General features: G+C 49.2%; 1 protein-coding gene across 5 annotated transcripts in view; it reads left to right on the plus strand.

The window, feature by feature from the left end:
- The window catches only part of UBR4 (ubiquitin protein ligase E3 component n-recognin 4), an 86,310-nt gene that overhangs the window by 56,271 nt on the left and 13,949 nt on the right, over positions 1-16,090 (plus strand). For all 5 annotated transcript variants that reach the window (XM_071575770.1, XM_071575771.1, XM_071575772.1 and 2 more), the window contains 19 exons: positions 2,268-2,406; positions 2,893-3,018; positions 3,177-3,305; positions 3,710-4,053; positions 4,340-4,430; positions 4,797-4,881; positions 5,036-5,163; positions 5,851-5,980; positions 6,492-6,649; positions 7,557-7,666; positions 8,190-8,331; positions 9,042-9,123; positions 10,056-10,229; positions 10,632-10,753; positions 11,672-11,869; positions 11,994-12,074; positions 14,268-14,355; positions 14,743-14,870; positions 15,280-15,387. In XM_071575770.1, the coding sequence (XP_071431871.1) occupies positions 2,268-2,406; positions 2,893-3,018; positions 3,177-3,305; positions 3,710-4,053; positions 4,340-4,430; positions 4,797-4,881; positions 5,036-5,163; positions 5,851-5,980; positions 6,492-6,649; positions 7,557-7,666; positions 8,190-8,331; positions 9,042-9,123; positions 10,056-10,229; positions 10,632-10,753; positions 11,672-11,869; positions 11,994-12,074; positions 14,268-14,355; positions 14,743-14,870; positions 15,280-15,387 (2,563 nt within the window). The remainder of the gene's footprint in view (positions 1-2,267; positions 2,407-2,892; positions 3,019-3,176; positions 3,306-3,709; positions 4,054-4,339; positions 4,431-4,796; positions 4,882-5,035; positions 5,164-5,850; positions 5,981-6,491; positions 6,650-7,556; positions 7,667-8,189; positions 8,332-9,041; positions 9,124-10,055; positions 10,230-10,631; positions 10,754-11,671; positions 11,870-11,993; positions 12,075-14,267; positions 14,356-14,742; positions 14,871-15,279; positions 15,388-16,090) is intronic.

A 16,090-nucleotide genomic window follows, 5' to 3' on the forward strand; every position in this document is an offset into this window, starting at 1 on the left:
GTGCAGGTGTGTCCCTCCCTCCTGCCCACACAGCCCTCGTGCCCAGTGCCACAAGTGCAGGTGTGTCCCTCCCTCCTTCCAGAGTCCTCCTGCCCAGTGCCACAAGTGCAGGTGTGTCCCCTCCCTCCTGCCCACACAGCCCTCGTGCCCAGTGCCACAAGTGCAGGTGTGTCCCTTTCTCCTTCTCACAGCCCACGTGCCCAGTGCCACAAGTGCAGGTGTGTCCCCTTCTCCTTCTCACAGCCCACGTGCCCAGTGCCACAAGTGCAGGTGTGTCCCCTTCTCCTTCTCACAGCCCACGTGCCCAGTGCCACAAGTGCAGGTGTGTCCCCTCCCTCCTTCCAGAGCCCTCGTGCCCAGTGCCACAAGTGCAGGTGTGTCCCCTCCCTCCTTTCCACAGCCCTCGTGCCCAGTGCCACAAGTGCAGGTGTGTCCCCTCCCTCCTGCCCACACAGCCCTCGTGCCCAGTGCCACAAGTGCAGGTGTGTCCCCTCCCTCCCTCCTTTCAGAGCCCTCGTGCCCAGTGCCACAAGTGCAGGTGTGTTCCCTCCCTCCTTCCTAGAGCCCTCATTCCCAGTGCCACAAGTGCAGGTGTGTCCCCTCCCTCCTTTCAGAGCCCTCGTGCCCAGTGCCACAAGTGCAGGTGTGTTCCCTCCCTCCTTCCTAGAGCCCTCATTCCCAGTGCCACACGTGCAGGTGTGTCCCCTCCCTCCTTTCAGAGCCCTCGTGCCCAGTGCCACAAGTGCAGGTGTGTCCCCTCCCTCCTTCCAGAGCCCTCGTGCCCAGTGCCACAAGTGCAGGTGTGTCCCCTCCCTCCTTTCCACAGCCCTCATTCCCAGTGCCACAAGTGCAGGTGTGTCCCCTCCCTCCTTCCAGAGTCCTCCTGCCCAGTGCCACAAGTGCAGGTGTGTCCCCTCCCTCCTTCCCAGAACCCTTCCCAGAGTGCAGGTGTGTCCCCTCCCTCCTTCCTAGAGCCCTCATTTCCAGTGCCACAAGTGCAGGTGTGTCCCTTCCATCCTTCCAGAGTCCTCATTCCCAGTGCCACAAGTGCAGGTGTGTTCCCTCCCTCCTTCCTAGAGCCCTCATTCCCAGTGCCACAAGTGCAGGTGTGTCCCCTCCCTCCTTTCAGATCCCTCGTGCCCAGTGCCACAAGTGCAGGTGTGTCCCCTCCCTCCTTTCAGATCCCTCGTGCCCAGTGCCACAAGTGCAGGTGTGTCCCCTCCCTCCTTCCCAGAGCCCTTCCCAGAGCCCTCGTGCAGTGCTGGATGTTCAACAAAGCCCTCCCTGCTATTTAAATCCATGATTCTGGTTAATACAAGCACACAATCAAATTAGTGGGGAAGTATAAAACAGGCTTACAGGGATTTAATGTTAATACAGACTAACAAAGGGAACCTGATGCCACAATACTGAGGGAGCGCAGAAGTTTCAGGTCAAGCCCTCAGAAGTTCAAGCCAGAGAATTCCCAGGAGGGTGTTGTTTTTGGCCTGCCTGGATGTGAGGCTGGAGTACAGCTGTAGGATTGCAGGGGGTTCCCCCCAGGATCCCTGGCTCAGTGCTGGGCAGACAGTGCTATTCAGGGCTTTTGTTGTGCTCTCCTCATTCAGAGCAGGCTCAGGGGTAATTACTGTGTTCTATTCACTCTTCCACCACACAGTTAGAAATCCTTTCCTTTTGTCAGTTTTGTCTCCTTATCTGATATCTCTCTTCCCCTTATTGCCATCCCATTTTCTAATTCTCTTGGGATTTAAGGTGTTTAGCAAGTTCTTTGCAGAGATCAGGTGTATGGAAGGGTTTCCACATCCTTTCCTGGGTTGTTTGAGCTGTAAATCAGTCTGTGTCCTGCTCCTCTGCTCTGCAGAGGGATAATTGTGCTGCAGCCATTCCCACTGCAACTGGGTAAGCCATGAAAGCATTGGAAGCCCAGACCTTACAAACCCAACCAGCTCCTTTCATCTGTGCTCTCTTAAAGGACACAGTGCCCCAGGCTGACATTCTGCTGGAAATTACTGAATTGTTAGGAACAAACTCACATCTGTTTCTGCCTTTTCCAGCCAGAATGTGCCAGTGCTGTCAGGATTTTTCTGTTGCTTGATTTATAGGTTTTGATCCTCATGTACCTCATGTATTTCCCTTCCCCAGGGCAGTTTGGTCACGTAGATGTTTTAAGAGTCACCCATTTCTTTTACCTGAGTCCTTTCAGAGTCGAGTTTCTTGCCTCAGTTGCCTTGAGGTGCATGTTTGGACCTTTGTGGCTTGCCTTTCAGATCCATCAATTATGATGAGAAGGATCCCTTCCTGTGCAATGCCTGTGGGTTCTGTAAATACGCTCGCTTTGACTTCATGCTCTATGCCAAGCCCTGCTGTGCAGTGGATCCCATCGAGAACGAGGAGGATCGCAAGAAGGTGAGGCTGAGAGCAGGGCCCTTAATGACATTCTGGAGCTCCTGGCCAGGACAGCAGTGTGGGGACATCAGAGGTCCATCCCTCTTGGAGCACCATGAGAAGCAGCACCCCTTCAAGCCTTCTCACTGACTGTTGCAGTCCTTGTTTGCTGTCTTGCTCTACCAAAGATATAATTCAGTTCTCCACTTACAAACCCTCTAGCACTGCATGTCTTTGCCCTGCTGGAAAAGGGGATGAATTTGGGATATACTGTTTGTCAAGGAATTCCCTGCTCAGGAATGAAGAGTCCATTGCATTGTGTCCTGTCCCAGAGGATTAGTGAGCTCAGTGTAGTGACAGCTGAGTGGTTCTCATGGCAGGCTCACCATTTATTTATGTTTTTCCCAGAGAAATGCAAAAGAGGCAGTTGGAGTTTGCTAGTTGTAGTTCTGTAGAATTAAAAATTGCATCTCAAAATAAGAGTTTCCTTTAATTTTTGATTCCTAGGCGGTAACAAACATCAACACTCTCCTGGACAAAGCTGACAGGGTGTATCACCAGCTCATGGGACACCGACCACAGCTGGAAAACCTGCTGTGTAAAGTGAACGAGGCAGCTCCTGAGAAGCCCCAGGTAACAAGGACAGGTGGAGCTTGCACAGGCTGGTGCCACACTGGCCTTTGCACTGCCAGAAGCACCCAAAGGTCCCGGCTTCAGATGCTGCTCTGCAGTGGTTCTTGTTTTGTGTAGCCCCTATGTGTGACTCCTTTTTGCTTTGCCCTCTGTTCCAGGATGAGTCTGGGAGCAGTGGAGGGATAAGCTCTACCTCAGCAAGTGTGAACAGGTACATACTCCAGTTAGCCCAGGAGTACTGTGGTGACTGCAAGAACTCTTTTGATGAACTTTCCAAAATCATCCAGGTATGGTGTGCTTTGATTGGAATTGAGATCATGAGCTAATCAGAAACAGAAAGCAGGATGTTGCCACTCTGCATTTATTGATATCATTAACAATAAGTGATCAGAATATTTTCAGGGAAATAATTAAATAATCACTTCTAAAAACTGTGGTTGCTGTTAGCACTTTGGATTTGTCACATTTCCAGTGTTACATGGCATGGCATGTAGATGGCAGGGCAGATGACTGGGAGTCAGGCTGATTTCCAGCAGCTTTCCCAAGTCTGCCATTGCCAGGAAGGATTTCAGCTTTGGACCTACTGGCCTGAAAATGTTCCCCACAAAATACACCATGAAAACAACCTGTGAACGGGCTCAGCAACGACAAGCTGCCTCACCTGTCCACAACTCCTTCCCTGTGTTCCCAGAAAGTGTTTGCCTCTCGGAAGGAGCTCCTGGAGTACGACCTGCAGCAGAGAGAGGCGGCCACCAAGTCGTCGCGGAGCGCGGCGCAGCCCACGTTCACCGCCAGCCAGTACCGTGCCTTGTCCGTGCTGGGCTGCGGCCACACGTCCTCCACCAAGTGCTACGGCTGTGCCTCGGCTGTCACAGAGCACTGCATCACCCTGCTGAGGGCCCTGGCCACCAACTCTGCCATCAGGCACATCCTGGTGTCCCAGGGCCTCATCCGAGAGCTCTTCGACTACAACCTGCGCCGCGGCGCGGCCACGATGCGGGAGGAGGTGCGGCAGCTCATGTGCCTTCTGACCAGGTGAGAGCCCCCTCAGCCTCAGGGAAACTCTGCCTGGGAGATGCACCAGCAGGAAGGAGTAGCTTTGTATGGGGGTTGTCTTAGAATCGTGGAATCACGGCCTGCTTTGGGTTGGAAAGGACCCCAAAGACCACCTAGTCCCAACCACCTGCCATGGGTGTGTTACATCAGCACACTGGACTCCAGCTCCTTGTACATCAGTCACAGCTGAGCTGCAGTGTCAGGAGCTTTTGGTGTTTAGTACAAGCACAGCATAACAGTGTTCTCTTTCTCCTTCTGGAATTAGGGACAATCCAGAGGCCACACAGCAAATGAATGACTTAATCATTGGGAAGGTTTCTGCGGCTCTGAAGGGACACTGGGCAAATCCAGAGCTGGTGAGACACTCCACTGTTTTCCTGGTTCTTTTTTCTGCCCCTCTGCACTGCTGATGCATTCCACTCATTGTGTCTTCTCTCTTATGGTCTGTTTGTAAGAAAAAAAAATGAGTCTTGATAGGAAATAAGATAAATGTCAGAGTAAAGCACAACAGTATGTGTTTAGGTGCATACCTGAGTTTCCTCAGGCAGTTCTGCCCATCTTGGCTGTTGCTTGCAGCTCTCAGACAGGTTACCAGTCACCCCAAACGAGCATGGGATTCAATTTACTTAGATCCATGTGTCTGGAGCCTGTGGTTTGTACATCTCAGAGGGCAAAAAGGGCTGGGCCATCACCAACACTTGGAATACGTGTGTGTGTTGCAGGCCAGCAGCCTCCAGTACGAGATGCTGCTGCTCACAGACTCCATCTCCAAGGAGGACAGCTGCTGGGAGCTGCGGCTGCGCTGCGGTGAGCTCAGGGCACCCCTGGCAAAGGCTCAGTCCACACTGCTCTGCCCAGGCACTGCACTGAGATCTCTGCCCCTGGGCCCATTACAGAGCTGTAAAAATGTCAGCTCTCTGCAGATCTCAGAGTGGAGTGAACGTTTCTGTGTGTCTTTCAGCTCTCGGCCTGTTCCTCATGGCAGTGAACATCAAGACTCCAGTGGTTGTTGAAAACATCACCCTCATGTGCCTGCGCATTCTTCAGAAGCTCATCAAACCACCTGCTCCAACCAGCAAGAAAAACAAGGTACTGCTGAGCAAAGCAGTTGAGAATTTGCTGATTAAAGTCTGGCACTGACCTCAGTGATTAATTACTGTGTGAGGAGGCCAGGGCTTGCTTTTCCTGGTCATGGGCACTAGGGAAGCACAAACCCCTGTGACTCCTGCCTTTGCAGACTGCAAATTACAGGTGACAGCTTTGGTTTTTACTGCTTTTTGCTGACTTTGACCACTACTGTTCAAAACTAGGCTTTGCTTTTTCTGAGACATGGGGAAAGAGCTACTTCAAAGCTACAACTTGGTTATTTTGGCCAGGTCTTTGGTGCTTTCAACAGCTTTGTAGAGCCAAGTACTTGAACTTTATAGAATCAGGTAATCTTGACTCAGGTTTTTTAACAGAGCTACAATTCTGATAAAAATATATTAATTGGCTGCTTCTTGATGGTAATTTAGGGTAAGATTTGCAAGAGAGGAGTTATGTTTTACTGTGGTCTGGCTGTCTGATAATCATAGATGCATGTCAGACATGGGTTTACTGATATTTCAGTAGGAACTGGAATGGGGCATCTCTCAGTTCATCATTAACAGAGCCTGCTGTTGTCCAGAGCTGCATTTACCTCCTCGTGGCACAGCCCCAGTGATTCACCTGCAGGAGTTACTCTTTGGGAACAGTCTGTAGTTTTCTGGAGAATCACAAAGCTTTTGTATTTATTAGGATGTGCCTGTGGATGCTCTCACCACTGTGAAGCCTTACAGCAATGAAATCCATGCACAAGCTCAGCTGTGGTTCAAGAGGGACCCCAAAGCATCCTATGAAGCTTGGAAAAAGTGCCTCCCTGCCAGAGGTAGTTCTGTGCTTTTAACTCTGCACTTTTGGGAAGCAACATGTGTGTCCCTCCAGGTGCAATTGGGAATGTGCTTCTGTGGAGTGGTGTTGGCTTCTGCCCTGTGACATCTGCTGCCACCTTCACATGTATCTGTGTCATCCTCAAGGGTTGTGGCACTGGCTTTTCCAGGCTGTGTTGCTCAGATCCTAAGTAGAAACTATTCTGTGCCTGAAGATAATCAGGGAAATGTAAAAAATGAGATGTATTGCATATTTAAATTGACACCAGCCAGCTGGAAAGCTGATTGAATTCCCTGAGAGGCCCTGGGATTTGCATCTGGCTTGGAATTGAGCATGGCTGGACACAGCAGTGAAAATGGCAGCAGAAAGAGGTGGGAAGCCACTCAGCTTCCCAGCTGGAGTTTGGAGAGTTCCACTGAGACAGAAATACTCTGGAAGTTGGATAGGAGTGCTGACAGTTCTAGCAGCTTGCAGTTGATAGCTGCTGACAGTGCTCTGGGGCTGTGCAGGTGCAGATGCCAACGGGAAATCTCCCAGCAAAGCTGAGCTCCACCAGCTCTACTTGTCTGAGAAATATGTGTGGAAGTGGAAACAGTTCCTGAGCCGCCGTGGGAAGAGAACCTGCCCTCTGGATCTCAAGCTGGGACACAACAACTGGCTGAGACAGGTACCCGTGGGGGAGCTGCAGTGGGCACAGCTGGCAGGTAGTGGTGGTGCTCTGCTGCTGCAGGTCATGTGCAGGGGTGTCTGGGGAGGCTGTAACTTGGAGAGAGATGGAAGTGTGTGTGTGTGTGTGTGGATCTCCCAAGGTCTGAGGTAATTAATGAGTGCACCCTTAAGGAGCAGAGAGCCACCTGTAGAATGTGGCATACCTTGTAACCAGTAGGATGTTTCCATGTATGTTGGGTGAACTGACTAACCAATAGTGTCATGACATATTGGACCCTGAGATTGGCTCAGTTGGTTAAAACTTGGTTGTAATATTGCCAAGGTCATGGGTTCAATCCCCTGTGTGGGCCATTGCTTGAGAGTTGGACTTGATCCTTGTGGGTCCTTCCAACTCAGAATAGTCTGTGATATGAGAGTATATAAAAAGTGTAGCTGTAACTAAAAATAATCTCTTAGTTGTAAGCCTTCTGATCAAGCCTTCTGTGCTGCTGTGCCTGAGCTCTTCTGACCATCATTAATGCACCCCCTCAACCCTACAAAGGGTGACCCCAATAGTAACTCACTGCTTCTAATTCCAAGGCAGCTTTGCAGCTTTCTTCCCATAAAAATACTACATCAAACACTGCTCTGCAGGTCTACATGTCCTTAAAGTCTGAAGCTCTCATTGCCACAGTGATCCTCCCTGCCTAACCAGCTGCATTTTGGAAGGTCCTGGGCAAAAGGGTTTCTTTTTGTGTGTGTGGATTAGCACATCACCCCCACAATCCATTATTGAAACATTTTGGTGGTACAATCCACTGTTTGAAGCACAGAAAAACACCAGCTCTCCAAACAGTCTTTTTGATGAAGTGTCCCTGGTTTCTGTGTGCACATCCAAGAGCTGTGGTTTCTGCTGCCCTTGCCAGGTGCTGTTCACCCCTGCCACACAGGCTGCCAGGCAGGCTGCCTGCACCATCGTGGAGGCTCTGGCCACCATCCCCAGCCGCAAGCAGCAGGTCCTGGATCTCCTCACCAGGTATGTCTCTGCCCCAGGATTAGTCTCCTCTAATTCCCAGAGGAATCTTTCCCTTCTTCCAGCTTTTCCCACCCTTGTATACCTCAGGTTCACAGGTCTTTTTGAGCTGGATTTTAAAACATAATTGGCTGGGAGGGTGTAGTTATAGGGAGACTTTTTTTTATTTTTGCTGCCTGGCAATAAGCTGTTGTGGTTCTGTACTTTCTCCAGAATTAAGCAGCTACTGTTCAGCTGTTTGGCCAACATTTCCTCTGCCTCTTGGACAGCAAAATAATAGGGTGAACTCTCCTCCAACTCCTGTGACATAACTCAGCCCAGCTGATGCTGTTGCACAGTTGGGAAACTCCTTTTTGGGACAAAATACCAATTTATCCAGCATGTAATGAGTATCAGTGATGCTGTTGGCAAGGACAGCAGGGAGGATGGATTTCTGGAGGTTTTTTCTTTCTTCCCACAATGTCCTTAAGCTGGAATGCCCCTTGTTACTGTGATGTGGTTGTCAGCTTGTGTTTCTCTTTCCTAGCTACCTGGATGAGCTGAGCATTGCTGGTGAATGTGCTGCTGAGTACCTGGCCCTGTACCAGAAACTCATCAAACCTGCCCACTGGAAGGTCTACCTGGCAGCCAGGGGGGTTCTGCCCTATATTGGCAGCCTCATCACCAAGGTATGGACTTGTGTGGAGGAGATGACCTGCTGGTTTGGCTTTTTTGCTTTAAAATCTCCATCCCTTTGTTCAGGGCCCTGTTGCTGACCCTTGAGGGTTATGAAGTTCACACCTCAGTGCTGTTGTCTCTGAACAGGAAGAGCCACAGTGGGTTTGGGCACAGCTTTAGAATCCCTCAGCACTTTAATGAACTGCTCTGGGGGCAGCTCTGCTGAGAGGCATAAATATTGATGCCCTTCCTGGCACCAGGTCTGAGATGGCAGCTGCTGGAGACAAGGCCTTTGGAGACAGGGGAGGGATTAGGTGTGCTGCCTTTCCTGGAGTGGGAATTACAACCTGCTGGAGAAGCAGGCACTTGGTTTGCAGTGTTCAGAATGGTGGGAGTTTCCTGTGGGGGATCCCTGGTGCAATCCAAAGAGACAGGTGACATTCTCCATATCAGTGGTGGCCTTGAGTCCATCACAGAGACCACCAGAGCCAAGCAGTGGTAGTAGGGAGGTGCAGGGAGAAAATGAGCAGGATATTTGGGGTGGTTTTCCCTCCTGTCCCCCTCCCCTCCTCACTGCTGTGTTGCAGTTCTGCTTTCCCTGTTGCTGGCTCTGTTTCTGTGCTGGCTTTCTTTGTACCCTCTGTTAGACACTCACCAATCATTACTGGCATCGCAGTTTCTTGCCCTCATTTCAATTAACAATAATGTTAATTGTTTTCAGGAAATTGCTCGTTTACTTGCCTTGGAGGAAGCCACTCTCAGCACTGATTTGCAGCAGGGATATGCCTTGAAGAGTCTCACAGGTATTCCATGGCCCCAACAGGAGTCCTGCAGCAGGATTAGGGATGGGGTGATCCTTGTTCTGTAACAACATGTAGCAGAATTTCAAAGAGATGTGATTCAGTGTGTTGCAATTGGCAGCACTGGATTTTTGCCATCAGTTTAGCACTTCATCTCTAAATGGATTTTTCTGTATTTTTTGTGGTCAGATTGAGTTTTCAGTTGAACTGTGGTAACATACCAAGCAAACTTCATCATTTCACTTTATTATCCAGTACAATCCCTGGGACCATTGTAAACACTTCTGCTTTATTGCTGCCTGTTGTTTTTCACCTACCTATTCTCTGGTAGTTTTTGTTTTTAATCTTCTAAGGGTGTATACTTTCTTTGGAAATTTGTTGGAGATGGAAATACCTCATTAACGAGGTCATTCTTTTTTGTATCCTCTTTCCACATTCTTCAGATGTTAGTGGAGTAATTCATAAAGCCTGGCTTCCTGCAAGAAGCAGCACGTTGATCAGTGTGTCATGGGAAAGAATCTGAGTGTTTGCTGATTCTTTGCTTTATTACAGGAGTGGTCATTGGGTGATGTCACTGATCAGTCCTGGCACATCCTCACAGCTCATTTAAGTGTTAGGAGAGGGACAATCATCTGCTTTTGAAATATCTTGCAGCAGAAAAATGTCACAGTGTGCAGAATTTTATATGGAGCACTTAGAAAACTCCTCAGACCCTTTCCTCATTCCAAAAATGATTCTTCTTTGGGTTACAATTTCCCAGACCCTTCTCCCAGGCTGAGGGTTTTGCTTCCAACCCTTCAGTTGACTGGAGTGAGCTTTAAACCACAGCGAGTTGGGACAAGCCATTTTTAGGATACTGTGCCCTGTTTGCTGCCATGACATTGAGGATCCAAATCCAGTTCTCTGCCACCTGCTGAGCTGTCTCTGCTTTGTAGGTCTCCTGTCCTCCTTTGTGGAGGTGGAATCCATCAAACGGCACTTCAAGAGCCGCCTCGTGGGCACTGTCCTGAACGGGTACCTGTGCCTGAGGAAGCTCGTGGTGCAGAGGACAAAGCTCATTGATGAAACCCAGGACATGCTGCTGGAGATGCTGGAGGATATGACAACAGGTAAAAGCACCTCTGCTCCATAAATCCAGAGTTTGGGTGAACCAAGATGGAAAAGCACACTGGTACAGCCACACAAAGAACTTTGCTGTAGTGAGGGGTCTTTATGGCTTCCAGTATTTCCTTTTGGCACAGAAAGGTAAATTACACTCCCAGTCATCTATTTTTCAGGAATTTAAGCCTCCTCCTTTTTATGGGACTGTTTTACTGCAGCCCAGCCACACAAAGGCTTTCCTTAGTAATAACCATCCCAATAAATAGCCTTTCATCTTTTATGGATACACAAAAGAAGAGAGCACCAGAGTGTGGGGCTTGTTGCAGAAGGATTTACTGTGTGTGCTGAGTCTAAACACAACCTACCAAACTGAGTCCTGTGTCCATTTTAATGCTTCCTTTTCCTGGCAGGCACAGAATCTGAGACCAAAGCCTTCATGGCAGTGTGTATAGAGACTGCCAAGCGTTACAGCCTCGACGACTACAGGACTCCAGTGTTCATCTTTGAGAGGCTCTGCAGCATCATCTACCCTGTGAGTGTGGGCTGGAGGGCACTGACAGTCACACTGCTCCAGTACAGTCAGGGAATGGTTTGGGTTGGAGGGACCTTAAAGCTCATCCACTGCCACCCCTGCCATGGGCAGAGACACCTCCCACTGTCCCAGGTTGCTCCAAGCCCTGTCCTGGGACACTTCCAGGGATGGGGCAGCCACAGCTGCTTTTCCCACCCTGTGCCAGGGCCTGCCCACCCTCATAGGGAAGGATTCCTTCCCAATATCTAACCTACATTTCCACTCTTTTAATCTGAACTCACTCCCCCTTGCCTTGTCACTCCAGTTCCTGATGAAAAGTCTCCCTCCAGCTTCCTTGTAGGCCCCTGGAGATCCTGGAAGGTGCTGTGAGGTCTCCACACAACCTTCTCCTCTCCATTCTGAACAGCCCCAGCTCTCCCAGCCTGTGTCCACAGGGGAGATACTCCCTGAGCAACTTCCTCACCTCCTCTGGAATTGTCCAGCAGTTCCATGTCCTTCTTATCTTGGGAGCACCAGAACTGGGCATGGTATTCCAGGATCTCCTGATCGTGGGGGAGAATCACCACCTGTAGCAACCCTGGATTGAGTTCCTGGCATTTTGGCCAAGACCAACAGTGTCTGCAGTCATGATTTACTACTAGCAGTGTTGTAGACCTGTATCCCAGTGTATCCCATTTGAGGGGTCACTGTTCAAGTTCACTGCTCTACCAGAACCAACAGTACTGGGTTTTGCTGTGGAATTTGGTTACTGAATGATCCTGGATATCCTCTGAGTGCCACATGTGTGGAATGTACAGCAGATGGAGGAAGGACTGGAGGTTTTGGAACATCCTGCCCTTTGCTGCTATAAAGATGCAGGAATGGGAGCCTGGTTAAGGCAAAAACTTGATTCCCCCTGTCTGTGCTGCTGTTCTTTAGGAAGAGAATGAAGTCACTGAGTTCTTTGTAACTCTGGAGAAAGATCCCCAGCAGGAAGACTTCTTACAGGGCAGAATGCCAGGGAATCCCTACAGCAGCAACGAGCCTGGCATTGGGCCACTCATGAGGGACATCAAGAACAAAATCTGTCAGGACTGTGACCTGGTGGCTCTGCTGGAGGATGACAGTGGGATGGAGGTGAGGATGCACACGTGGATTTCTTGCACAGTTGTGTGAGGACACCATTTTTGGGCACCTGGTGACTGCCAGGAGGGTGATGCAACTTGAGCTTGTTCCTGACTTGTTATTTATTCCTTTTAAGCTTTTGGTGAACAATAAGATCATCAGTTTGGATCTGCCTGTGGCTGAGGTCTACAAGAAGGTGTGGTGTCCCACAAATGAGGTTTGTGTTACCTTTATACTTGTTAACAGCACAAGGCACTGTCCTTCATGCTAACAAAAAACTGGGGGGGAAAATCAAAGTTCCACAAGTCAGGATTTATTTTTTGGCATATAATTTATTGGGTATAATTGGTCAGCACCTTTCAGTGCTCTGTCAGGATGGATTGTGCACAGTCCTGCAACAGGAGGGATGTGAAAACAAACAGTGGTGCCCCAGGTGAGCTTTGTGGTGTGTCAGGTGTGTGACTGTTCCTGGTAACAAAATTCCTTACATTCCTTTGGGGAAGGAGCTGGATCTGTCCCTGCCTTTCAGAGCACATTTCACACTCCATCTGCACAGGGGGCTCGTTGTGTGTGTGCAGACAGGGACACCAGATTGGCTCCATCACTCTGTGCTTCAGAGATGAGCCCAAGTTATTTCTGCAGAGAACATCCAATGTTTCTCCAGATTTCCATATTTTCACAGAGATCTCAAGACTTGACAGATTCATCCTCTCAGTTTTCTCCTTGGAGTGTGTGTTGTGTGTTTTTCACATGAAGAAACGGACCCAACAGTCTCAAGGGTCTAGTCCACCAAACCTGTTCTAGGGGTGGATGTGGCCCAAAACAAGCTCTTCCCTTCCCTTTCTTGTAGCCACTAAAATAAACTCCCACGGGGACCATCACACTGAATCTTGCCCCTTACCAATATGTTTTTAGAAGCACTTGAGATCATAAAACACCCTGATTTGCTCAGCAAATTGTTCATCCCTCATTTCCTCCTGGGTTGTTCTAATCACCTTTGAAACCTGTTTTCCTGGAGCCATTTGTGGGGAGGAATTCAAACAAAATGCCTGTTTTTAGTGAACAGGGAATGGGTTTATTGCAGTAAAATTTCAGTTTTATTTCACTACAAACCCCTTCAGTACTGCCAAACCAAGCCCAAAGCTTGTGCCAGTGATGGTTTTTAGCGACAGGGACAGGGGTTGAGGTGCTGGTGTCAGTGTGTGAGTTCAGGTGTGGACTCTGCTGAGGTCGGGGCTGGGAATCGCCCCCGGTGCTGCCCCAGCGAGGTGCTGTTCCCGTGGGATGCCGAGTGCAGCTCTCCCAGGATGCGGCACCGCTGCTGAAAGGCGGCTCTGCTCAGCATTGCTGTGCACGAACAGCTTTGCTCTGCCTTCCTTTGTGAGCCCCTCCCCGAGCCGCAGCTCCCGTTCCCTGGGAAGCGACAGGCGCACAAGGAACGCAACCTCAGGCCCCTTTTTGTTCCCCTTGTCTCTCAGTGGCTTTTTTTGTTCATCTGCCGTTTTACCAGGGCCCCTGTGGAGTTAATTGCTGGTCGCCAGCGTGGCCTTTGAGCAGATCTTCCCCCCGGGGCTTTCCCTGTGTTCTGTACTTGCTGTGACATTAAGCTCTGCTTATTCCACATTAGGCTTAACGCACTCGCTGACAGGTTTTCTCTCACAAGGTCTCCTGCTCCCAAATCTGGGATTTTTCTTTTCTGCTTTTTATTCAGACCTATGGATTAAAAATGGAAAGTTTAGTGATATGCTGTCAGTGTTTCCAGCTGGAAATGCATCTGGAAAACTAGTCCTTTCCCAGGGTGAAAGCACAGCTTGTTTGGCTGGATCGTTTTAGTGATGGACTGGCTTACTGAAAGCTCGTTAAATTGCCTTTTACTGCTCTTCCATTTTCCACCACTGCAGATTTTATCTGTCTGAAAACATTCACCCAAAAACCCAGTCCTGCTTCATTTCCTGGGCTGTGCCTATTCCCTGTATTTCCCAGGTATACTGTGCCTATTCCCTGTATTTCCCAGGTATGCTGTTCCATACCCTCAGAGGGAAGGTTGCCATGGAAAGCAGGCATTTCTCTGTAGATGAACCCATTTTCCTTGGCTACATCTTTCACTAGTGCCAAAGGAAATTTGGAGGAGATGTGAGGAGGAAGAGACTGTTTATTACCAGCCTGTCAATTAATTGGCAATGCCAAGAAAAGCTGGACAGACCAATGGATGAGTTACTGGTGTTTTTGCAGGTGGTTTTGCTGTTGTTTTTAATTCATCTCAGGGAGGGAGTGAAAGATTTCCCTGTGTCAGGCAAAATAGCACAAAGGAAAACTGAAGCTGAGGTGTCTGTTACACACTCTAATGAGAATCAAACTTGTCTGTAAGTGCCCAGAGAGATGCAATTAATACCAAGCTCTGCTCTTGCAGGGGGAGCCGATGAGGATCATCTACCGCATGCGAGGGTTACTGGGGGATGCAACGGAGGAATTCATCGAGTCCCTCGACTCCACCACTGGTAATACATTTGTGTGCTGAAAGCTGGGATTAGATTTGAAATCTGAGGTTCTCTGCAGAGCCCTGACATTATTATCCTCACAGCAGTGAGCTTAGCCTTGATTGACGCTGCTTTCGCTGCACTTACCTGCTTCTCCCAAAGTGAGGGAGGATTTGAACAAGGCTTTAAAGCCTTCCTTCAGATGGCAACACTTGCATGGCACAGGCACCATTCTGCCCAGCCCTTCTTCATATTCCTGCTCTTAATTCTTTTCAAATTGAGTACAGCTGAAGTGGCTTGAACTGCAGCTAAATGTGTCCTGCTGTGCTCTCCCTTTCTGCCTCACTCTTCTGCCATTTGTCACATTGTGGCCTCTTCCCCTCCTCACAATGTGTGTCTGTCCTGCAGATGAAGAGGAAGATGAGGAGGAAGTTTATAAGATGGCAGGGGTCATGGCCCCATGTGGAGGCCTGGAGTGCATGCTCAACAGACTGACTGGGATCAAGGACTTCAAACAAGGCCGGCACCTCCTCACTGTGAGTCGCAGCCTCTGCTCTGGGGGACAGGAGTTACACAGTGTCAGTGCCACAGGGGAGTTCAGACAATCTGCCTTGAGTTGGAGCAGAGGTTTCAGTTCATTATTGAATGAAAACCTGAGAAATCCCTTCTTTCCCTCTCCTATTCCTCTTGGTTAGCAATTCCTTACAAAGACTTGGTGTGTAGATGCTGGGGAGTTGGTAGGACTAAATCCTGTCTGAGTGATTGTTTTCTGCCTTGGCCTTACCTGAAAACTAAAGCTGTGCTAAGATTTATATTGCTGTAAAAATCTGGCTTGTACTCTGCCCCAGAAGTCTGGAAATCAGGTGTACTGTTGGGGGCTTTTCAGCAAAATCCTCCTGCTCATTTTGAAGGTATACAGAGAAATCCCTTCTCTGTGTTTTGCAGGTGCTGCTAAAGCTGTTCAGTTACTGTGTGAAGGTGAAAATAAACCGTCAGCAGTTGGTCAAACCAGAGATGAACACTTTGAATGTCATGCTGGGAACACTGAACTTGGTAAGGACAACCTGGACTTCCAAAAACTCTTTCCCATGGACTCCAGTGAATTTCAGCTACTTCTGTCATGCTGCCTTATGACAACTACAAGAGATCTGAAATATTGCTGTGCTGGCACTGCAGATGGTGTGTTGGAATTCCTGATCTGTCAGTGGGTGCGAGAGTGTGGGGCAGTTAAACCAGTTACTGTTGGTGCTCCACTAACTGCTCCCATCTTAAACCAGTTACTGGGAGTGCTCCACTGCCTGTTCCCATCTTAAACCAGTTACTGCTGGTGCTCCACTAACTGCTCCCATCTTAAACCAGTTACTGTTGGTGCTCCACTAACTGCTCCCATCTTAAACCAGTTACTGGGAGTGCTCCACTGCCTGTTCCCATCTTAAACCAGTTACTGCTGGTGCTCCACTACCTGCTGCCATCTTAAACCAGTTACTGGGGTGTTCTCTACCTGCTCCCATCTTAAACCAGTTACTGTTGGTTCTCTACTACCTGCTGCCATCTTAAACCAGTTACTGTTGGTTCTCCACTACCTGCTCCCATCTTAAACCAGTTACTGGAGGTGTTCTCTAACTGCTGCCATCTTAAACCAGTTACTGGGAGTGCTCCACTACCTGTTCCCATCTCAAACCAGTTACTGGGAATGCTCCACTACCTGTTCCCATCTCAAACCAGTTACTGGGGGTGTTCTTTAACTGCTCCCATC

Source organism: Pithys albifrons, chromosome 22 (genome assembly GCF_047495875.1).
Source record: "Pithys albifrons albifrons isolate INPA30051 chromosome 22, PitAlb_v1, whole genome shotgun sequence".
NCBI classification, from domain to species: domain Eukaryota; kingdom Metazoa; phylum Chordata; class Aves; order Passeriformes; family Thamnophilidae; genus Pithys; species Pithys albifrons.